Consider the following 25,685-nt stretch of genomic DNA (forward strand, 5'->3'; position numbering starts at 1 on the left):
AACCCAAAAATCAGGGTCTCAGAAAATTAGAATATTATATAAGACCAATTGGTACTTTTGGCAGTGTGCCAAGTCCTGCTGGAAAATGAAATCTGCATCTCCATAAAAGTTGTCAGCAGAGGGAAGCATGAAGATTTTATGGGAAAACAAAACTGCACTGACTTTAGACTTGATAATAAAACACAGTGTAAGTCATTTGTAAATCAAGGGAGCAGAGTCTGGAGGAGGAGTGGAGAGACACACAGTCCAAACTGCTTGGGGTCTAGTGTGAAGTTTCCACCAATCAGTGATGGTTTGGAGAGTCATGCATGTCATCTGCTGGTGTTGATCCACTGTGATTTATTATAAAGTCTAAAGTCAGTGCAGTGTTTTATAGATGGAAATCTTACAGCACTTCATGCTTCCCTCTGCTGACAACTTTTATGGAGATGTGATGTTCATTTTCCAGCAGGACTTGGCACACTGACCAACACTGCCAAAAGCACCAGTTGGTCTTATATAATATTAAACAGAGATACAGATTTTTGGGTTTTCATTGGTTGTAAGCCATAATAAACAACAATAAAAGAAATAAAAACTTTAAATAGATCACTCTGTGTGTTATACAACTATATAATAAATGAGTTTCACATTTTAAACAGAGTTACTAAAATAAAGTAACTTTTCAATGATATTCTAATTTTTTGAGATGCACCTGTAAGTCCCAGTTTGAGGCCAAATGTTCCCCAATGTGCTCACTAATGCGAAGAGCTCCAAGAAACTGATATAAAGACTCAGTTTGATATCTAATTACCGGACACATTTCACACACTGTGCCTCACAGTGCTTCACTAAAAACTATCTGCACAGGAAACTGGGGCACTGAGCCCTTCACCTGATTCTTGCCCTTTCCCTCGCTGTAGAGATTATGAGAGAAATGAATGAATCGTAACCCCAGCAGTGAGTATTGATTAGGTAATAAGGTCGGTAATGAAGGAGCCCTATCCAACACTGTCATCACGTAAATGACCTTGTAAATAATGACCCACTCACTCGCCAACAGCTTTATGGCCCCTGGGACCTTAATCAGTATATCCCATTAACCACCAGTACAGCGCACTGAGCTTCAGTTACACTCAAAAACATGCTCTGGGTCTCAGCCTCGGGTTCAATCAGACCTTTTTACCAACATGGCAACCAAGCTCAGACACTGAGATTGAAAACCGAGCATACCTGTCAAGTTTTAGATTTAACAATAAGGGATATTTTCCGCCGTCTGCTTAAAGCCATCCCACCAGCCCAACGAAGGTTCAGTATCCCTTTAAGACAGGTTTACAGGAAATCTAAAATAACCACCAGTGAACCACTTACACACTACAATTAGATTATAGGCCTGATAGGCCTACCTTTGTTGACACTGAAATGTTGTGGACATTCCTATATATGTCATTCTTTTAATACAGCCAAATGAAAAAAAACATTTTCTAGATATTTAGACAAAAAAGTAAAGATTTCATGTCTTTTTTGGCAGGAATGCACTCTTTTATATGATATATTTTTTTAATTAATCAATGGTTTTAAAATTGAACAAAGGGTGCACAGATTCTGCCAAATGACTGTTGGTGACATAAAAATAGTATCATGAGCTTTTACAAAAAGGACATGGACCAGATATATTTTATCAGTAATATTAGTCCTAAGGGGCTACTCCACCCCTGAACAGTTCAGTTAATTTCGGTCCTCTCCACATTTTTATTTACGCTGAGTCACAAGCTTTAATTTTTTACATTTTTTAAAAGGTTTAATCTGTGTGTTTTGATTCAGACGAGTATTTTTAACCAGGTATCCGAAAAATCTCATCACAGTTTACATGGTTAGCTCCATTTACCTTTCTTTTAGAAAAATCTCTATATATACAAATATGTTTTAACGTCAGCTACTTCGACTAGCTGCCTGAACCAACAGCAAGCAGAGGGGTGGCTTCCCCTTACTGACTGACCCTGCTCTGCACTCCGCAGATTGGCTGTTTCTTCTGAAAGGCGGGACTTTCTCCTTGAACCGGCACCACGATTGGTTAAGAGACACAGAGCGGTCAGTGCCCTGTCTCCTCAATATTAACGTTTTTTAAATTTTGATATAATACGGGAAATTTATGGGAAAATACTAATACGGGAGGACGATGGGAAAGAGGAGTAAAATACGGTAATTTCCCCTCCAAAACGGGAGACCTGACAGGTATGAAACCGAGTCAGTAATTGCCTTGAAAAAGTATTCATACCCCTTGAACGTTTCCAACATTTCCTTTTTTAACATCACACCCACAAACCTAAATGTGTTTTATTGGGATTTTATCTGATAGACTAACACAAAGTAGAAAGTAACTGTGTAGTGAAAAGAAATTATTACTTTATTGTTTTTAAATAAATACAAATCTGAAAAGTGCGACTTGCATGCATTTGTATTCAGCCCCCTTGAGTCAATACTTTCTTTAAACAGCAATTTTAATTTCTTGCCAAAGAAGCTCAATGGCTGTATGTTTAGGGTCATTGTCTTGCTGGAAGGTCTTAAGTCTCAAGCCTCCAACAGGTTTTCTCACAGGATTGATCTGTATTTAACTCCATCCATCTTCCCATCAACTCTGACCAAGTTCTCTGTCCCTGCTGAAGAAAAGCTTCCTAACAGCATGATGCTGCCACCACCATGTTTCACAGCGGGGATGTTGTGTTCAGAGTGATGCGTGGTGTTAGTTTGTTTGTTTTTTTGCCACTAGTACTCTAACCAGAGTACCTTCTTTCAAACATTTGCTGAGCCCCCAACATGGACGTCTCATGGTTTTCTTTAGAAAAAAAAGTATTGTCTGGTGTGTTCTTTGCTTTTCATGATGCTGTTTGATCACTAGTGTTCTCTAACAAACCACTGAGACATTCACCGAAGAGCTGTAGTTATACTGATAATACACATTAATCACAGGTGGACTCTATTTAGTAATTAGGTGACTATTAAAGGCAACTGGTCACACTGGATTGTATGTAAGGATTTTAGGGTACTAGGAGTTTAGACCATGACTAGACTAAGAAATTAATCTAAGTGTGTGCTATTTACATGACTACGTAATATTCAGATTATCAAACTGCAGTAATCTGATTATAAACTGATAAACTTGATTGGCTGCTCAGTAACTCTTTCAGGAAGTGGTTAGGAAGCGCCAGTAGAATGACAGTAAGAATGCTGAACTCGAGTACAGAACAGCAGGTTTGCAGAACTTGGAGAAATTCATATTCATTTCATATCTAAAGCTGGGTAGCATAATTAAAAGCTCCAACTGGACCCCTGTGCCTTAATGACACAATATGATGCAGCAGCAGAGGATCACAGTTCCAAACAGTCTGATTAAAGTCAGTGGTGCTGTGAGGACACTGACAGCTGCTCTGTCACGCACTGACTGAATGTAAAGGAGATGAAACAAGAAGAAAGCAGAAGGTAGAAATCTGTTACAACATTTGTAAAACCTCTCTGCGGATGGATACACTGTAAAGCCTGTAAAAGTTAAGCAAACTCAAACAATTTGAGGAAACCGATTGCCTTAAACCATTTAAGTTTAATAACTTAAATCATTTGAGCATACATTTTTTTAAGTGTAAATAATGCACATAATCATTGTTATATAGAATTGAGTGAATCAAGTGACTTTTATTTAAGTGTTTTGGACTTATGTGCACTGTGTAAACCCTAATAAGCTAATAAATTAACTCAAATAATTTGAGTTAATTTGTTACTTCAAATAATTAAGTTTTTTAAAACTCTTTTTTTTTGGTTAATTTTAATACTGTGTGGAGTTGAACAAACGTTTATCCTCAAAATGATTAATTCACATAAATTAGCTATTGAATGAACAGTATTAAAGAGCACAGCCAACGCAGAGTTAAAAGCTCAAAAGGTTATGCTTGCTCTTGCAGCCAAGAACACAGAGGCTAAACAGTTAATAATAATATATGATCAGCTCTCCTTCACGCACCATGTGGCCTCAGCTGCTCGATCCTGCCGCTTCGTGCAGGCCACCCAACTCCTGGTACAAGCAGCCGTCATCTCACGCCTCAACTACTGCAATGCCCTACTAACTGGCCTCCCGACCTGTGTAGTAAAACCACTCCAAATAATCCAGAACGCCTCACTGCTCATTGAGCTCCATTGGCTACCAGTTGCTGCTCGTATCAAATTTAAAGCTCTTCCAATCGCCTACAAGGTGATGACAGAACAGCTCCTTCCTACCTGCACTGATCACTCCTGAAGGCTTACGCTACCTCCCGGCCGCTGCGCTCCTCCAATGAACGTCGCCTCGCTTTATCAAACAAACATTCACACAAAGCAATCCAGACTGTTCTCATACAGAGTTCTTCCCCAATGGTGGAACAAACTACCTTCCACTACCAGATCAGGAGAATCTCTCACTATCTTTAATAAACTCCTGAAGACAGAGCTCTTCAAAGAGCACTTACTCTCCTAACACCTCTAACTAACTACCTTCTAGTACCAGATCAGGAGAATCTCTCACTATCTTTAATAAACTCCTGAAGACAGAGCTCTTCAAAGAGCACTTACTCTCCTAACACCTCTAACTAACTACCTTCTACTACCAGATCAGGAGAATCTCTCACTATCTTTAATAAACTCCTGACGACTGAGCTCTTCAAAGAGCACTTACTCTCTTAACACCTCTAACACACTAACTACTTCTAACCTCATTTCCTTCTTCCCCTCCTTCACTCCTCTATCCCATTATTTCCCTTCACTACACACTGATGGTGAGTGTCAGAAAATGGGGGACACACCCAATATGCAAACAGATTTTGGCAGAAGCTAATGGAAATGAAGCTGTTAATGGCAACAGACTAAACTTAGTTACTATAAGTTGGCTCAACTCAAAGATCTCCGTTTGGATGTATATAATAGTTGTGCCAACTCCAGCAAATCAAGTTAAGCTAACTCATTCTTAACTATTAAAGTAAAATAAATAGGCTGTAGTTATAAGAACTTCCTTAGTTCTTATAATCAGTTTATTTTTTTCAATATAATTATTTAAGTTACACTTCAAACAAATCAAACGCTTAAAACAAACACTTTTTGAAGAGCAGCTATAAATGCAAAAAGGCAACAAATCAATTCTGAGTTAGTTTGACTTTATCAGCATAAGTGATGCCAAGTTTCTGGAATATTTAAGTTATGGTAACTTAATTAGTTCAGTAAGAAATAGTAGCAGTTAGGTTTTACAGTGTACAGTTAGGCCCAAAATATTTGGACAGTGACGCAATCTTCATGATGGATTTGCAATAAAACAACTGAGATGCGATTAAAGTCTAGACATTTAGGTTTATTTCATATTAAGGGACCTGTTTTAGCGACCTGTCTATTCCTATCTTAGCTACACAGTTGCATCGTACACGCTCAGTGCACATACACCCTCACTTGTTACACACACACACACAAAGACATGCAGCAGTGTGCAAACTTAACTTGTACATCAACGATTCACAGAAAAATAACAAATAAAATAAAACAACAATAAAATAACATTGCTGTTTCCGTAATTATGCTGCTGACCCACCTTCACAGGGTGAACGAACAGGTCAGTATCCTCTGCTGAAAGGCACAGAAGCGCTGCACTGTTGAAATGCCAATTCACTAAAGTCAGAGCAAACATTGTCACCTTTGTGTTACACTCTGTTTGTTACATCTGTTGTCTACAAAACTTTCAGTAAAAACTTGATTACAAAAAAAATAATAATAATAAATAAAATATTGCAGATGATTTTATTTTGTCATTTAGTTCAGTAAAGAATGGTGAAGAGCTAAATTAACTAATTGACACTGGGGCAATAATATGGAGGGGAAAAACTAGACTCATGCTTGCCTCACATCAGCAACTGTGAAAAGACCAGACTGGAGTTAATAAATTAAACTTTATGTTCTGCTGATGCCGTAGTGAATCTTTCTAAGACGTCCTCGTCTTCAGTTCAGCTGAGATTTATTCTGTGGTGATGGAGTTCTGGAGAGAATCATTGGTCGTGTGACCAGCATCAAACCAAGAGCAGTAAATCAGGACTTCTGAGGCAGAATACAGACTAGACCACTAAGTGTCACCAGTGCAAGCACTTCTTAATTTTGTTTTTGGGTTTGTCTCTCACTCAACAGGAAGTGCTTCTGACTCCATCACCTGCTGACCAATGGAAGGTCTGGCTGGAGTACTGGGGGGAGGAGCCAACCTTTCAAATGCCTTTTAAATGAGTCTAATACATTCTGCCAGAGAGAGAGAGAGAGAGAGAGAGAGAGAGACCCTGTGCTGTGTTAGAGCTACTCAGGGGTGTGTTTCCCTACTAAGCGTAGTTGCTAAGTATGCAAGCCCATTTCAACAGGGCAAGCAAACCAATCATTTGCCTGTGGGCCCCAGACAACGACTGGTTATGAATTGAATGCAGATCGTTGGAATTATGGAGCTAAACAGGGGTGGGTTTCCCAAACCCATACATAACCAAAGTAAAATGAACGAGTAACCCGACCTGTTATTCTAAAAATGGATTCTGATCGCAGCACCAGAGACACCTTCAAGCAGCACTAGGTAGGTGATTTTTTATCTTTTTAAAGAAGTAAAATTACAGCTTGAAACTCACTGCAGCGCTGCATTGAGGTGTAATAGGAGGAATAGTGGTGCTCTCGTGTCTGTGCCGGAGCTCCTCTGAGCTCAAACCAGACTCCAGACCGAGGTGGCCGCGACCAACGCTCGCGAGAACTGGGACCTGCTTTCCGTCCTTCAGTTCTAACAGTTCTACAAGGACAACTGGTTCATTCTTTACAAACTAACATACAGACACTCTGGCAGAAGCTGGAAAGAGACCGAATATGTCTTTGAAAGCCAGAAAACGAGAAAGAGAAACTAATACGCCTGAAACATTTATTACACTCTACAACTGTAGGGGGAGCCCACGAGCACAAAATCTCAATCCTACCTAGTGGAGCTGTAAACACCAGAGACCGGGTCACTAGAAAAAGGTACATGAACCAGAGTCTGTTGCAACTGGACCCAATTTCTATCGCTTTCTTTGGTGCTGTCCAGTTTCATTCTTTCAGTGTTCTATTGACTAACACAGCAGTTTTAGAATTTGTGATTTAAGCACCTTACATTTTCCTCATGCATTTTACTTTATTTTACTGGTTTTATAAAGTGTGATTATGACAACCAGTATCAAATCTAGAATCCAGACTAGTAACTTCACAGCAAATACTGGAAAGTTAAAATCTTAGAGTTAAACAGTTTTTTTGTCTTAAAGTACCTCAACTCATTCAGATTCAAATGGTGCTTAGTGTTGGAGCTGAATCTGACAGAGTTGAATATTTCATCATAAACTGATATACTGCCCAAAACTATAGAATCTACCCAATACATTTGAAGCAACAATTTGCACTCACTTTGTTTGGGTAGAGTTTGCCCCATATTTTCAGTATTACCTAAATTATACACGAAAACAAAACATAATATCCTGTCGGCTCTTGGCATAATAGGAGTGTATGCCAAACCCTAAATCACCCTTAGAGGCCCATGGTCACACTGGAGGAGCTGCAGAAATCCACAGCAAAGGTGGGGAAATCGGTCAACTGGACAACTCAGTCATGCACTCCACAAATTTGACCTTCATGAAAGAGGGGCAAAAAGAAAACCATTATTGAAAAAAAAAACACATAAGAAATGCTGTTTTTTGCCAAAGGTCATGTTGGGGACACAGCAAACATGTGGATGGAAGTGTTGGGGTCAGATGAGACCAACTTTTTGGCCTAAAGGCAAAATGCTAAATGTGGTGAAAGAGTATTACAGCTCATCACCCTGAACACACCATCCCCACTATGAAACATGGTGGTGGCAGCATCATGATGTGGGGATGCTTTTCTTCAGCAGGGACAGTGAAGCTGGTCAGAGTTTATGGAAAAATGGATAAATGGAGATAAATACAGGTCAATTCTAGAAGAAAACTTGTTGTAAGCAGCAAAAAACTTGAGACTGGGAAGGAGATTCACCTTCCAGCAAGACAATGACCCTAAACATACAGCCAGAGCTACAGTGGAATGGTTTAGATCAAAGAATATTAATGTGTTGGAATGATCCAGTGGGGCAGTTTTATTCTGTATTCAGAAACAAAAAACACAATCTAACCTTCCCTGAATAAAAGATAGTAACACTAAGTGAAATGTCACATACAATATAAAACATATCATTAGCGCAATCATGTTCCTTGTTCCTCTTTTTTTATTAACTGAATATCCAAATGGAAGGAAGTTCTAATTCACAAGACTCCATACTGACTGTGCATTAGGAATGGTGGACACACCCATTATGCAAATAACTGATGCCAGGAACCCATAGGGAAGATATATTTTTTTATCTAATCTACCAAAAAGCGCTGAATACAGTTTTTAGATAATATTTACTAATAATATGAAGCAAAATCTAGTTTTAAAAAATGAGTATAAATTATTACTTATTATTATGTAAATTAGTTTTCTGACAGAGTTGGTGTGAGAATCAGCCATAATATATGTAATATAGGCCAGGCTTGAGAGAAGCTCTAGTCAGCATACAAATCCTCAAATTATATATTATAATCACTTCACCTCATTCTAGGCCCGATCCACAGCTCAATGTTCTGCCTGGTATAATTTGATAATGTATAAAATTTAAACTGTAATTGAATCTACAATTGATTATCTATATCTAATTGTGTAATTAGCTAATTGGTTAACTAGAGAAAAGAACACTGGGTCAGCTTGACTGGAACTGATACATTTAGTATGTTCTATATTCCTGCATTACACTAATAGTCTTTTGAAGTCTGGCTCTCTCGATTGTAAGAGCTGAAGAAACCTTCTTTATAAGGAACGGAACTAATCTGAGTTCTGCACTTAAGCACACAATCTCATCATCTGCAGCAAATGGAGGACAATCTAGCCATGTGTGAATGGAGGATGTTGAATAATGCCATGATAACTGCAGAAATGGGAGAGATTATGTGGCCATGAGAGGATGATTTTTCACAATTGCTGTAGAATTCAGGGATTCAGAAGTCAACAAAATCATTTTGGGGGTTTGATGTATGATGAATCACTGCAATTGAACTTGCTGCCTTTTGATTTCTTTACAATTATGATGATGGAAACCAGGATATTTCATCTTTCATATTTTCCTGAAACCCAGAAAATAAATTTTAAACATTTAATATTGTCAGGGTGTGCCAGGCGGGGAGACAGGAGGCGGAGGCAAATGCAGGTAAGGGCGTGATTTAATAAATAAATAAATAAATAAAGAGAGAAACAAAGATACAAAGGGTACTTCAGGGTAACTAAACCCCCTGATTTTGGCTGATTTCCCCCTTAGCTCAAATTAGAAAAAAGGCTTAAAATGGGAGGGGCACTGGGTGATGTGTGGGTTTAGAGGCAGGGCAGGAGGGAGAGCTGATTGGCTAAGCTGTAGCAGCAGCAGTGTGCTTCTGATAGCGGTGAGCGGTTTCATTACTTCTAAGGAACACATTTGAGTTATTAATGAAAAATTTGGTTTAAGGTTTAGTGGCTCTTTACATAATCTAGCGCCATAGTAACCCATGCATCTTTCCTATTGGTTCCTGGCATCATGGTGAAATGTGAAGTATGTTTAAGAACTGCAGTGAAGAAACTTTTCATGTAATGGGAAAATAATCTGGCAGAAAGAATGCAGGGCCATTTTGTTCTCTATTAAAAAAATGAAAACACAAGCTAACCTTGCCTGAATGAGCAATATTTTATTGAATTATGGGGCAAATAAACATTTACTATAATAAAAATACCGGCTTGTAATCCAGAACCCATTGGATTAGATTCTTTGATTTTAAGAATTTATACAGTATGACCAAACATTATATCTCAATACAAAGTGTATTTACTTTTTATTACAGCCTAAATGTTATGTAACAAGTTTTAGCTTCAAGCTAATTAAATGTCCACACAGTTTGAAGTGCAGCTAGCTGTCAAATGCTGTTAAAAACAGAAGAGGAAAAGAAATGAAATGCCAAAAGTATTTAAGAGCCAGAGCTGTCAAGGACAAATATTTTGTTTGGAGTATATATTCTTCAGATGACTTTACTTATACTTCTTACATTTAAACACAATTACATTTAAAAAAAAGCTTCATTAATCCTATTTCATTTCATCTTTAAAACAAAAACCCTATTCAGATAAATCTCTCCATCCATATAGAATGCATTTAAGTGTGTGGTTGGATGAAAAGTATAAAAATATATCATTCTGCCACCCTATTGGTTTATACTGTTAACCATCACACCTGCACACGTCCCCCCACCCCACATCATCCTGCTAAAACATAGCAGACGTATGTAGTCTAATTTATTTACATTGCATTAAAATACATTAATTTTTAATGGGTATATACTGTATGCAGCTGAAACCGGTAGCCTAGTGCATCCCAAATTATATTATCAACATTAACATTTTAATATAACATTATAGTCATTATGGCTTTAAAAAATGTGTTTTGTGGAGGTGCGGGTGGGGTGCACTATAGGATCCTGTAGTGTGGCCTAAGATTTTGTTTTTAATAGCATTTTTTTCTCCTTAAATTACATTTACTATTATACTTTTAGTATACACTTTTACTTGAGTTAAAACCTTTTGATGATACTTCAACTTCTACAAAAGTATTTAAACCCTAGTATCGTATTTTTCACACTATAAGGGAAACTTAAAATCCTTTAATTTTCCCAAAAATCATCAGTGCACCTTATAGTCCGGTGTATCTTATGTATGAATGTTACCAGTCAGGTTGTAAGGAGCAGTAAAGCCACTTCCCTGAAGTATAGCGTTATACAGGAGTTTAAGTTTAGCTCTCCAGCAGTATTAGCATTAGCCGCTTACTGAACTAAGCGCTAGCTGAAGCAGCATTAGCATTAGGCGCTAACCATGCTAAGTGCTAGCTCTTTCATCGTTCAGAGGTGAGTCTATCAGGCTGTAGTCTGAGTGTTTACCATGTTAAAACAACCTACGTGGGACGAACCGCTAGCTAATATCGCCCTGGCTTACTGGAAAACACTGACACCCAAAAGTGTAGCTCCGTCAGGCAGCATTAGCCGCTAATGCTAATGCTTTAGTTTTAGTCGAAATCTGTAAATCTAACCTTACTGTAAATAACCAGAAGTGCTTTAATCACCCAAATAAACAGTTTTCAAGAAGGAAATCTGTGTAGATTAACATCCAGCATTCATATGACTTGTCTGTCTCAACTGAAATGTTTTTGTTTTTTTTAGGAATTACAGTTTTGTTACTTGACCTAGCTTAGAGACTTGCTGACTTCCCTTGTTCCTACTTACTAGTGTCACATAAAATGCACCTTATAATCCGATGCGCCTTATGTATGAAAATAGACCAGAAAATAGACATTTATTAGTAGTGACCCTTATAATCCGGTGCGCCTTATAGTACAAAAATATGGTACCTATATTTCTATATGCGTAATGCATGTGAATACTTTTCACACCTTTGTTAAGTGTACCTTAAGGGCAGTGTTATTGGGACAGAAGCTTACCGTACTGCGTTGTCCATGCGGGACACTGTGAGATAAGCTGCCAGGTTAGCTGTGTATGATGAGCACACAATGAGCGTGAAGAGCCACCAGCTGCCCATGGCTATCCTCAGTGCCACAGAGCTCATGATGGACTCACCCCCTGTATGAAAAAAAAGATAGATAAAGTTATCTAAAGGCACATCCCGCTGAATCAGTTCCATTGCTGTCCCCAGAAAATTACACATATAAATGTATAAATAAAACATAACTTTAAAATACATTTTATTAGTAAGCAGAGTGTCTTGTGCATTGACCTAATTGCAAATATAAGATATGTAATTAAAAACATTAATAAAACCTACTTAGAAAACTAAAAAAATAGCATTTGTTACCTGTCCCCACTCTCTTAACCATAAACTTTACCATTAAAATATAATTATTAAAATCCTTCAAAGATGTATTTATTTGCATTGTTTTGTGACTCCAAATCTCATCTATGCTTTATAAATATTTTTCTCATAATAAATCCATAATATTTAAGTTAAAATACAAATTTTAGTTGTGTCCCTGGGCTTTACTCAGTCCTGTTACTGTAAAACATTACCCTGATCATCTGAAACATCTGGAACATTCTACAAGTCACATCTACAACAGGAAGTGACATCAGCTGGTTCTTTTGAAGATCATAGGAAGATTGAAATTAAGTTCCTTCATTTATTTTTCTGTAGATTTGATCTTATTGTAACTGTGACTGACGAGGTCAATCTCAACACTCATTCCTGTTACCTGTGCATCGGTCAACAATACAGCGCACTTTGCACAAACAGAGTCGCTATGCAAAAGCACACATCAGGCGACTCTGTGGCGTGCTTGCAGAAATGGCTTCTTTCACATCACTCTCCCATACAGCTTCTCCTTGTGCAAAGTGCGCTGTATTGTTGACCGATGCACAGTGACACCATCTGCAGCAAGATGATGCTGCAGCTCTTTGGAGGTGGTCTGTGGATTGTCCTTGACTGTTCTCACCATTCTTCTTCTCTGCCTTTCTGATATTTTTCTTGGCCTGCCACTTCTGGGCTTAACAAGAACTGTCCCTGTGGTCTTCCATTTCCTTACTATGTTCCTCACAGTGGAAACTGACAGGTTAAATCTCTGAGACAACTTTTTGTATCCTTCCCCTGAACAACTATGTTGAACAATCTTTGTTTTTAGATCATTTGAGAGTTGTTTTGATGAGCCCATGATGCCACTCTTCAGAGGAGATTCAAATAGGAGAACAACTTGCAATTGGCCACCTTAAATACCTTTTCTCATGATTGGATTCACCTGGCTATGAAGTTCAAAGCTCAATGAGGTTACCAAACCAATTTTGTGCTTCAGTAAGTCAGTAAAAAGTAGTTAGAAGTATTCAAATCAATAAAATGATAAGGGTGCCCATACTTTTGCACTGGTCAGATTTTGGTTTAATGCATATTGCACATTTTCTGTTAGTACAATAAACCTCATTTCAATCCTGAAATATTACTGTGTCCATCAGTTATTAGATATATCAAACTGAAATGGCTGTTGCAAACACCCAAATATTTAGAACTAAAAATTATTAAGATTAATAGGGGTGCCCAAACTTTTTCATATGACCGTACAAATTTTTGGCAAAATCACTATAATGTGCTTAGTGTCCTCTAGCATAGCCACCATTTAGCTATTTTTCATGATTTTGCTGATTCTATGCTAAACACTAATTCCTGATACTTTAATTCCTGTTGCTCATAACATAAAAAGTAACTGGAATAAGTGCCAGTAACCGGAGTGAGTTCCAGTAACAGGAGAGATTTTTTTTTCTCATAAATATCAAATATTTAAACATGCAGTCAACCATTTTTTTAGAGAAAATCAAAGGAATTAGTGGACTTGCTTTTAAACATGCTTTTTAAATGTCACATGTTTTGTAACCATCTTCAGCATAGAAACCTTGTGTTATTAGATATAGAGTTGAAAAAAGATAAAAAAAAAGTTTTATTACAGTTACAACAAGCAAATGGCACCTATTTAGTGGAATGGCCTATAAACTGTCTATAAAATTTACTTTTACAATGCATTCAGGACTAAGGGTCTCCAGTTCTGCCCCAGCAAACATTTAACTTCAATGTTTCAGCTGCTCTCGCACCTGGAAATCAACTTATCTGAGAACTGCCAGGTTAATAGATGTGGTGGATCTTTTAAAGCACCAAACTGCGCTGAACTCTAGACTAGAACTGAACCAAAATTGTTCACGCTTGCACTGTGGCCTAATCCCATCCACACAGAGCTGGTCTTCATCTTTAATAAAAATCATTCTTTAAGGGGTGTTTAATAGGGGTGTCACACCCTTCTAACCCTTTAGAGAAGGGGTGACAATAAGTGCATGTAAATAATTACATAATTTTTAATAAGGAAAATATATATTATAGTTATTGTAAGTGTATAGACTTATTTTATAAATTAACTAAAATAAAAAACAGCAGCTAATTCAAAGCATTAGTCTGTGTTTTTTCAGTTGCTACAGGACTTTTATCTTAGCAAAGTCATAGGACAATCTAACCAATCGGATTCATAATTTTCACTCCGGGGGCGGGGCCATGGCTGTCTAACCCCTTCTGAGCGCTGTGCTGAAGGGGTACACGCTGATTAGTCGTAAAACAGAGCGCATTGCTGAATTATTTCAGTAGCTTACTAGCACGGAATTGCGACTGAAATAAGACAGATATTGTGTCATATTCTATTAAATAGCCTTTTTAAAGGCTGTCCTTCAATGTGAAACAAATTCACAATAGTAGGCCGCCTGACTGGTGAGTTTTTGTGTGTACTTAATGTTTTGGCTGCTCTGGTGTACTGTCGTCATACAAATGAGTGATATTTGATGAACAGCTGCACTGATTGTTGTGGTCTATTGCATATTTTCGTAGTTTGTAGCTGTATTTTTGGGCTGTTGATGTGTATTAAGTTCATATAACTCAGTCAAGACAGAGATGTGTAGTATGTAATGTAGTTATGTAGTTATTGTAATATTTATCTCTATGTCAGTTGATGGGCGGCCGGGGGGGTGGTTCTGCGTGCGGGTTGGTGGGGGGGATTTGCAGAAGGGGTACCCACTATATTCACTGCACGCCACTGAAAAAGCACTATATAGTTTTTAATACTTTTTAATACAAAGTTTGCATTTATTTGCAAAACTCTCAGTCACCATTAGTGTGTAGTCTTGCCCATGGCTTTCTTACCTTGGATTTCCAGTTGATGTAATGTTTAAATGCCTAGTCACAGTGCTGTCAGCCATAAGAGCCAGGTACCATTTTTTTTTATAATACTGAGTGACCAATATACAAAATACAAAATAACTGCCTACTGAAAAAAAAAATGTTTCTTGCTATTTTAGGTGCTAAATATAAAACATATGGGAGTTACTTTAAATACTTCTTTTGATTAAAGTTTTTAAATGATCTGAAGGTTCCTTTTAAATGCCATTACCCAATGAATTGTGCTGAATATAACCAAAAACATGAATAAGCAATGGAAAAATGATTCAGAAATGTAGAAAAAACGTAGAATCCACTGGCTGTTTCTCAGACATTTGCGCTCCCTCGTTTGCATCATGTCCCAAAACTGTAATGAACATTTTTCGTCCTCAATTGGACAGGAAGGCAAAATGAATTAAAGTCTGCCTGGGGGTTAGACACGCTGGCAGAGAGCCAGGGATTCATTTGTGGATTTCACCAGCCGAGGAGGATTGACACAATTCATTCTTTCACACTCATTTTTAGTCTTATGGCGCACATATAAACACCACCAACAGCCGGCTCTTTATTACATCTGCACAAAAAATACTAAATATATCATCTCAGACATATCACAGGAATATTCCCTCAGTGTATTCCTTTTCATCTGTACATTTTATCACATAAACCCTTCAGCCTCTCGGGAATTCAGATGTGCTGCTATATCTTGGATCTGAGAGCTCAAAGTAAAACTCTGGGTGTAGCTTCCATGCTAATCTGCTGTTTTTTCAAAGGTAAGATACATATACGAGACTGAAATAAGGAATAAAACTAGTCATAGGTAAAGGATAATCTCTGAACTATTGAATCATTTGCATTAGTTACAAAACGATTGACATAATAAATGATTCATAGCAGTTACTGAATAGTGTGTAGTTCATACAGAGTCATTTAGTTTCTTAATTATTTAAAGCAGTTATTGAATCATTTATAGCAGTCACTAAATCATTTATAGTAGTTACTAAATGATTTATAGTAGTTACTTTATTGTTTATAGCAGTTACCAAATTATTTATAACAGTTTCTGAATCATTTATAGCAGTTACTGAATCAGTTATAGCAGTTATTGGATTGTTTTATGCCAGCTAGTTTATCATTTGTAGTAGTCTCTGAATGATTTATAGCAGTTGCTGAATTGTTTGTAGTAGTCAATTTATCATTTATAGCAGTTACACAATAATTTATAACAGTTAGTGAATCATTTATAGTAGTTGCTAAATCATGTATAGCAGTTAATGAATCATTTATAGTTGTTACTGAATCCTTTATAGCAGTTAATGGATCGTTTATAGCAGTTAGTGGATCATTTGTAGTAGTTAGGGAATAATTGTAGTAGTTACTGAATTGTTTATAGCAGTTACTAAATTGTTTGTAGTAGTCAATTTATCATTTATAGCAGTTACAGAATAATTAATAACAGTTACTGAGTCATTTATAGCAGTTGCTGAATCATTTATAGTATTTATTTTCTCATTCATACTAATAATTTAGTATTTATAGCAGTCAGTGAATTGTTTATAGCAGTTTCTGAATCCTTTAGAGTAGTTACTAAATCATTTATAGCAGTTACTGAATCATTTATAGCAGATATTGGATTATTTATAGCAGTTACTGAATCATTAATAGCAGTTACTGAATCATTTATAGCAGTTACTGAATCATTTATAGCAGTTACTGAATCATTTATAGTTGTTACTGAATCATTTATATCAGTTAGTGGATCGTTTATAGTAGTTAGTGAATCATTTGTAGTAGTTGCTAAATTGTTTATAGCAGTTACTAAATTGTTTGTAGTAGTTAATTCATCATTTATAGCATTTATTTTATCATTCATATTAATAATTTATTATTTATAGCAGTTAGTAAATCGTTTATAGCAGTTTCTGAATCATTTCTTACAGTTTCTAAATCTTTTAAAGCAGTTAGTGAATCATTTATAATAGATACTGAATCGTTTATAGCGTTTATAACAGATTCTAAATCATTTATATTATTTACTGAATGGTTTTATAGCAGTTAGTGAATCATTTTAGGAGTAACTGAATCATTTATAGTAGTTATTTATCATTTATAGTAGTTACTGAATTAGTTACATAATTAGTTATAACAAACTTAATGAATAGCAGTAACTAAAGTCTTTTATATTAGTTACCAAGCAATTAATAGCAGTCATTAAATCATTAATTTCAGATACTAAATCATTTATAGCAGTGGTTAAACTCTATGTATGAAGTGCTTGTGAGGAAAGGTGAACATGACTTGTCTATAGTATTTGCTTTTTTTCTATTTAGTTCTAAAACGTTTACTTTTTGACTTTTAGCAGTCTTCCAGTCTTTCCTCAGTGCCCACAGAGACCCTACGGGCGACTCGCTGCCCTCTTCAGGGCAAGTCGTTAAGAACCTCATCAGCACTTTCCAAACTCCCCTTCTGTCTCCTTATAGACGATGCTTAAAAACTCTGCTTTATCTTTAGCACTCCAGCAGAGAGACAACAATAGTCTGATGACTGTAATTAGAAGTAAATACATCTGCAGTCTGGATTAAAAAGGTCTGATAAACGTTTTAAAAGGCATTAGATTTATTAAACACTCTCTTACTCCCAGCTTGGTGTGCAGGTTGGAAACGTGTGAAGTTTATGTATCACCTCACCTTGTTGAACAAAAGCTCCGTAGACGATCCAGATGGCACTCTGGAAGGAGGTGGTAACAGACGCAGGCTGGTGGGGCCCAGGGGTGTTCTGGGAGCGGACGGACTGGATCCGGCGCAGCAGAAAGATCATAACTCCAACCACAGGGATGGCAGCAGCGATACACGCCCATACCGCCAGATCAAAGGGTGCTAGCAGTGAGAAGATGTTGAGTTTCTCCACAGATTTGCTCATCAGGATTCCCACAGAGTAATCCAGATAACGTTTACTGAAGTCCACCACGTTCTCACGCTCCGGCGTTATGGTGATGGCTGAAATAGCCAGATCTGCCCTCTGCATGGAAAAAACAAGATATTACTGATATAGCAAAAATGATAGCCATTACTGGATCGTTTAAAGTAGTCAATTTATCATTTATAGCAGTTACTAAATAATTTTATAGCAGTCACGAAATTGTTTATAGTAGTTACTGAATCATTTATAGCAGTCAATTTATCATTTATAGCAGTTACTAAATCATTTATTTATCATAATAGTGATGGCTGAAATAGCCAGATCTGCCATCTGCATGAAAAAAACAAGATATTACAGATATACGTAGCAAAAATAATATCCATTACTGAACCATTTATAGCAGTTTCTGAATCATTTATAGTAGTCAATTTATCAATAATAGCAGTTACTGAATCATTTATAGCAGTTTCTGAATCATTTAAGGCAGTCAATTACTGAATAATATTTGCCTTGATTTGGTTTGGTTTCAGAAAAAAAAAAACTACAAATCACAACAAACCATGTGAGCACAACATCTCAAGCACTTAAAAATAGAAGAAGAAAAGAAGAGGTGTTGATTGCTGTTGTACAGCAGTGTGGTACAACAGTTTATGCTGGTGATTCCTGTATCTACTGTAACTGTAGATTAACACTTGTTTTTTTAACAAGAATAGTAGAAATCCAAGGGGAATCTGGCACATCCCCTGGAAAGGCAACTTGTAGAATTAAGCATTAATAAAAGAGAGGAGCACTATGAGTCAGGCCCTGTGCCTACGATCGCAGCACAGCAATGCTATTATTACGCGTTATAGCATGAACCTCGAGTGTATTATTGCGATTTTACCATAGTTCCATTATTTCTGTTTATTGAAAATTTTTGAGCTAAAGAGGACGAGAAAATACAATCTGTTTGGTTATGTAATGGGTGGGGAGCAGTAGCTAGCTTTTAAAACCAAGTGCAGAGCAGTAGAAAGGGATAGGGGAAACTCGAGAGGGAGGAAAACGCCAGCTATGCTGTCCAGAACTCACTCCAAAGCACAGGCACGGAAACGGCACTTGCCGTAGATAGAGCAGGGCACCGGCCCTTACAGGTTATTAAAACTCTGCATGTTAAAATAGTTCCATTGCTGCTCTGTTTGTAGCTGGGCTGTTTGGCTTGTAAGCGCTGCATCGTTGCTAGGTTACCTGTATGTGGCGGAGTAATACATGGAGAGCTTTGGTTACTAACTGTGGTATAATTGAAAATATTCTACAAACCAATCAGTGTCAAGTATAGCGAGACTCCGCCCATGTAGGTGACACTGACAAGAGGTAGTAAAGTAAGTTAAGTAACTTTGTGTAGTCTGAAGTAATCCTAAAATAATATAACTATTAAAATAAATAAAAAATCTACAGTCATTTGTTGAAAGTTTTAAGACTCCAAAAGGAACAGTATACTTTATAATGTATTATGACCCACACATTATTAATTAATTAAGAAAGTAAACTTGCCTTTTTGATGAGTTCACCAATCATGCCGTTCCAGGAGCCGTTAGGTTGCTGGGAGCCATACTTTCCATCAGCCACCTGGTAGATCTCATATTTGAAGCCCAGTATTTTGGCCAGAGCATCCAGAACATCGATGGAGAAACCCTTGTAGCGCTTCGGCTGACCCAGAATATTCTCCGCCACCATCACGAACGGCTCCTCCTGAATCAAACCATGAACAGTGCCAACATTCATTTAATTAAATAAGAAGGTAAACAGTGTATTACTTTACTTAGTTTAAAAGCTTAAAAATGCTAATATTTGGACTGACAAGTAAACCATCTGTAATTTAAAAAGTACCACTCAAAAATTATGAGTTTCTTTTGGAATACAATTAAGAGGAAGATGGATGATCACAGGCTATCAAACCAAGCTGAACTGCTTGAATTTCTGCACCAGGAGTAAGGGCATAAAGTTATCCAAAAGCAGTGTGTAAAACTGGTGGAGGAGAAAATGCCAAGATGCATGAAAACTGTGATTAAAAACCAGGGTTATTCGACCAAATATTGATTACTGAACTCTTAAAACTTTATGAATAGGAACTTAGAAGCTCTGCATCTTTTTTGTAATGTCAGCTATTTCTCAATTTCTGAAAATAAATGACAATAAATGCTTTTAATGACAATATTTTTATTTAAAATTAGGGTGAAACGTTGTCCGTACTTTACAGAATAAAACAATAATGTTAATTTTACTCACACAAGTGGTCTCTTAATTTCTTTTTCAGAGCTATAAATATATATATATATATATATATATATATATATATATATATATATATATATATATATATATATATATATATATATATATCAACAAAGCGTGTCCTCCAGTCAGAGGTTTCCAAGCTATTTCGTACAGCTGTAGATCAGCTTTTTTAAAAGTCTGTATCACAGGCAGTCTGGCAGCTGCTTTTCCAGGTTAATCTGAATGTAGTTTTTCTGGGGAGGCTGCTGACCCGTGACACAGCGAGCAGCCGAGCGTGTGGCACATCATCAGACACAAATTACCTGACCGTGGCACGGCATGCCAGGGCCAGAAAAGATCACTGTCACTGGGACAAACAGGCCAGTTAAATACCAGCCGCTTAGGTAACAGAGAGGAGTATTCTGTCCCACCCAGAGAAAACAAGTGCTGCAGCTCACTGCTGATAAACACCAACAGCTACATTTAGAGAGAGAGAGACTGACAGACAAGCTCTTCCTCAAGAGCAGTCAAGCAAAACTGTGTGCAGTGCAACAGTAAAAAAAAAAAACATCGCTCTCCTTAATGTGATTTTTAAATCAGCTAAATAAAAAAAAAAGGAATTTTACCATAAACAACTGCAAACTAATCACCTCAACTAACATTATTCATTTTATTGTTAAAAGTAAAAACTGTGTTGGCAAAATTTACAAATTATAGTTTAAAGCTTTTCTCATTAATAGGAGCACTTAAAATCCTTATGTATGAATTTTACTAGGCAGGTTGTAAGCAGCAGTAAATCCACTCCACTAAAGCACAGCGTTATACAAGAGTTTCAGTTAAGTTCTCCAGTGCTCCTGTCCAGCTAGACTGATGGAAGTTTCTGAAGTCAGCTCTTCTCCACCACCACCACAGATCAGCTGCTCATCGACCATCTTACTCTCCACTACAGATTACATCCAAGCCATTAGTGGCGCTATTACACTCCTGAGTACATAAAACCTATATGGATGTATAAAAGACTTTTTAAATTTTAATTTAAAAGCCGTTTGACCAGTGGTAGGATGGTCCCCCCTTTAATGTGAGTCTTGGTCCTCCCAAGGTTTCTTCCTCCTCCTGCAGCTCTGAGGGAGTTTTTCCTTGCCTCCGCGCTCACTGGAGGTTCTGTATTATGTATATTCTATGTTTAATGTTTTGCCTGATTCTTTGTCCTGTAATCATGTTTCTGTAAAGCTGCTTTGTGCCAACACCTGTTGTAAAAAGCGCTATACAAATAAATTTGATTTGATTTGATTTGATGCTGAGGCTGGAGCAGTATTAGCATTAGCATTAGCCGCTAACTGTAGTGCTAGCTCTTCTGTCGTTCAGAGGTGAGTATATTGGACTGTAGTCTGTGTGTTTACCATGTTAAAACAAGCTACACGAGATGAATCGCTAGCAGAACACTCAAGGTTTAACAGTGTAGCGCTGTTGGGCTAGTGCCACAGTTACATTTACTAGTACCCAGTGCTGCTAATCACAGCCGGCACTGCTGCTTAACACTGCTGCTAATCACAGCTAGCGCTGACACTAACCGTGGCTAGAGATGCTGTTTACCACTGCCAACCTTGTCTAAAGCTGCTGCCATCTGCTGCTGCTAACCACGGTTAGAGCTGCTGCTAACCTGCTGCTAAAGCTGCTGCTAACCGTGGCTAGAGCTGCAGCTAACCAAGGCTAGCACTGCTGCTAACCTGTATCATGTTTTATTCATGCTTTATTCTTATTTTATTTTTATCTTATTCGTTATTTTACATGTTTTTTACATGTTAGCTCTTCTGTCGTTCAGAGGTGAGTATATTGGGCTGTAGTGTGTGTTTTTACCATGTTAAAACAAGCTACACAAGATGAATCGCTAGCAGAACACTCAAGGTTTAACAGTGTAGCGCTGTTGGGCTAGTGCCACAGTTAAATGCTGCTTAACACTGCTGCTAAACGCAGCTAGCACTGCCACTAACCGTGGCTAGAGATGCTGTTTACCACTGCCAACTGTGTCTAAAGCTGCTGCCATCTGCTGCTGCTAACCACGGTTAGAGCTGCTGCTAACCTGCTGCTAAAGCTGCTGCTAACCAAGGCTAACGCTGCTAACTGCTGCTAACCTGTATCATGTTTTATTGATGCTTTATTCTTATTTTATTTTTATTTTATTAGTTCTTTTACATATTTTGAATGTTACTTCTCTTTGTTTTAATCATGTTAAATCATTCATGTTTTATTCTTATTTTAGTTTTTATTTCCATTTTTACTGTTATTCTTTTACATGTGTTTGTAATTTGACTTCTCTTTGTATTTTCTAATTTGTAAAGCACTTTTAATGACAGCTGTGTATGAAAGAAGCTATATAAATAAACTTGCCTTGCCTTGCCTTACCCCCTTGTAGGGAAGAGGTTAAAATCCTCACTTAAGAAATTGAAAAATCCTATTTCTCAGTGATAGGGAGCTGAAGAATCAGAACACCCTACCCCTCTATCCAAACAAGAATCTAAATATTTTCTACTAAAAATATTACTAGGATTTTAGTAATGTTTTTTAAAATATTTTTATGTAATGCTTGAATAGAAATCCTCAAAATATAAGCATGTAATATCAAATCAAGCTGGATACAGACAAAAATGCCTGCCTGTTATGGGGTTAAAAATTTAGTTAAAAATAAAGTTATGTTTGGATTGGACATATTGAAACTATTTTGGATGTGTAATGCCTTCGATGCTTAAAGTTTCTTGTTAAATGAAGTGGGACTATGAAAGCCATCCCAAACCGCCACAAAATATCTGTAGGCAGTAATTAGCACCTGTTTCAAGTTTATTCCCAAAGGTTGTAAACACCTACTCATCCAACAGGCAGTTTATTCCAAAGGTGTTGGACAGAGTTCCATCACTCCAGAGAACACAGGTCCAATGCAAGAAAATATATGTAATACACAATGCTGAGAAAATGCATTTGCCCAGTTTTGGCATATTTGTCACATTTTTGAATGTTTCAGATTCTCTAACTTATTTTAACATGAGATAAATACGACATGAGTAAACACTCTTTTAAATTATCAAACCATTTATGTAAGATGAATATTCCATTATTAAAACCTTTATATATATATATCACCCTCTTTGGTATAATTTTTTTTTTTTGCACTCCTGATAATTTTCATGATTTTCCTTTATAAATCATTAGTTGTTCAGATCAGCATTTTCGTTTAAATATATCATATAGCAGATGAACACAGTGATATTTGAGTTTTTAGGATTTAATTCTTGAAACTAAATTAGGCGGGTGTATTTGTGCACCCCAACAGAAAAATTACATCAATATTTAGTAGATCCTCCTTTTGCAGAAATAACAGCCTCTAAACTATTCCTATAGCTTACAATGAAAGTCTGGCTTCTGGTTGAAGGTATTTTAGACCATTCTTCTTTACAAAACATCTCCAGTTCAGTCAGGTTTGATGGTTTCTGATCATGAACAGATGCTTTAAACCACACCACAGATTTTCAATAATATTTAGGTCTGGGGACTGAGATGATCATTCCAGAATGTTGTACTTGTTCCTCTGCATGAATGATTTAGTAGATTTTGAGCAGGGTTTAGTGATTAGTGTCATTGTCTTGTTGAAGTATCCAGCCCCGGCGCTTTAACTTCAACTTTCTCACTGATTCTTAAACATTGTTCTTAATAATCTGCTGATATTGACTGAAATGCATGCGACCCTCAACTTTAACAAGATTCCCAGTACCTGCACTGATCACACAGCCCCACAGCATGATGATGGAACCACCACAAAATTTTACTGTCTTGGAATGCTGTGTTCTTTTTCCTCCATGCATAAATAACCGCCCTCCAAATAACTCAATTTTAGTTTCATCGGTCCACAGAACCTTATTCCAGAATGAAGCTGGCTTGTCTAAATGTGCTTTAGCTTTAGCATACCTCAAGCGACTCTGTTTGTGGCATGTGCTCAGAAAAGACTTCTTCTGCATTACTCTCCCATACAACCTCTCATTGTGTAAAGTGTGCTGAATAGAGAATAGTTGAACGATGCACAGTGATGTAGGTGTTTGGAGCTGCTCTGTAGGTTGACTATGACTGTTCTCACTATCCTTCTCCTCTGCTTATCTGAGATTTTTTTTTTTGTTCTTCCACTTTAGGTCTTAACTAAAACTGTGTTTGTGTTCTTCCATTTCTTCACTATGTTCCTCACAGTGGAAACTGACATCTGAAATCTCTGAAAGAGCTTTTTGTACTCTTCTCCTAAACCATGATTTTGAACAATCTTTGTTTTTAGGTCATTTGAGAGCTGTTTTTTTAAGGCTCCCATGTTGCCACTCTTTAGAGAAATTGGTCACCTCAACCCTTTCTCATAATTGGATTTACCTGTATGTAGGTCAAGGGTTAATGAGCTTACCAAACTAATTCTGTGTTTCAATAATTAGTGCTCAAATTTTTCAAATCAATAAAATGGCAAAGGTGCTCAAATTTTTGCACCTACCTAATTTAGTGTAAATAATTATTGCACACTTTCTGTAAATCCTATAAACTAGATTTTACTTCTGAAATATCAATGTTCATCTGCTATATGATATATTTAACTGAAATTGCTGATCTGAACAACTAATAATTTATAAAAGAAAATCATGAAAATGGTCAAGGGTGCCCAAACTTTTTAAATCCACCAAATTCAATAGAGTTGGGTTCAAGTATTGTAGCCTTACCCAGGCATGATTGCTGCCAGACCTGTTGAATCTAAACAGACTTAGGTTGTTTTCACACAAGCCCTTTTTCCATATATAATAATCTATCAATTCATTCATTTATTCATTCATTCATTCATTCATTTATTTATCTATCCATCCTTCCATCCATCAGCATGTGGACAAAGACTGTTGGAATAATGCCTTAAAGTGTGATTTTAGAAATGTTCCATGTAACCTTTACATTTGTTCTGAATTACAGATTGAAATCTGTAATAAAGCTAAAAACACATCAGCAATGTTTGTGACTGGGCTCAGCTGACATCATTATAGACTGGTCTGGCTGGCAGTAGACAAATATAATATAACTACCACTGGTCAAACTAACTGAGACACAATAAAGACACAATTACTGAGGTAGTTTTATAGTCTTATCATTTTATCTAGTTATGCCACTCATGACTCCTTGAATACTTCAGAGCAGGAGAGAAACTGCTGTATCGAGTACCCACCAGTAATGTGACGACTTTCACAGTCACTCCTTGCATGCCGCTCTCCACTCGATTCTCCTTTAGACTGCCATTCATGCCGCGGATAGAGTCCCAGGTTGCCAGCTGAAAAAGAGAGCGAGAACAAAAGATTGGAGAACAAATTACAGTCAATAAACCTAGAACTCACTCAACTTAACGCACACTGAACGTAATTAACTTTAAATCATCCAGAGTCAATCAGGTCAAATAAGAAGAGAATGAAGCACTTTCACACATGTCCTGTGGGATTTCGGCCTGGTGGGGATATATGCATACTCAAAAGTCTGGGCACTTCATCAGGAACAATAGTTGCACATAGAAGAAATGTGGGATTGCAGTGCTATTCAGAAGGTAGATAAAGGATACCAGGAACAATACATGATTAAACATTTAAACACAGACTGGGCCTATTTATTGAGCT

At 37.0% G+C, this 25,685-nt stretch overlaps 1 protein-coding gene across 2 annotated transcripts in view; it reads right to left on the reverse strand.

Moving 5' to 3' along the window:
* grid1a (glutamate receptor, ionotropic, delta 1a) overlaps window positions 1–25,685 on the reverse strand; it is a 738,749-nt gene that overhangs the window by 15,964 nt on the left and 697,100 nt on the right. For both annotated transcript variants that reach the window (XM_049464094.1, XM_049464096.1), the window contains exons 9-12: window positions 25,247–25,348; window positions 19,294–19,491; window positions 17,532–17,862; window positions 11,594–11,732 (exon numbers count right to left, since the gene is read on the reverse strand). In XM_049464094.1, coding sequence (XP_049320051.1) covers window positions 11,594–11,732; window positions 17,532–17,862; window positions 19,294–19,491; window positions 25,247–25,348 — 770 coding nt within the window. The remainder of the gene's footprint in view (window positions 1–11,593; window positions 11,733–17,531; window positions 17,863–19,293; window positions 19,492–25,246; window positions 25,349–25,685) is intronic.

Source organism: Astyanax mexicanus, chromosome 14 (assembly GCF_023375975.1).
Source record: "Astyanax mexicanus isolate ESR-SI-001 chromosome 14, AstMex3_surface, whole genome shotgun sequence".
NCBI lineage: Eukaryota > Metazoa > Chordata > Actinopteri > Characiformes > Acestrorhamphidae > Astyanax > Astyanax mexicanus.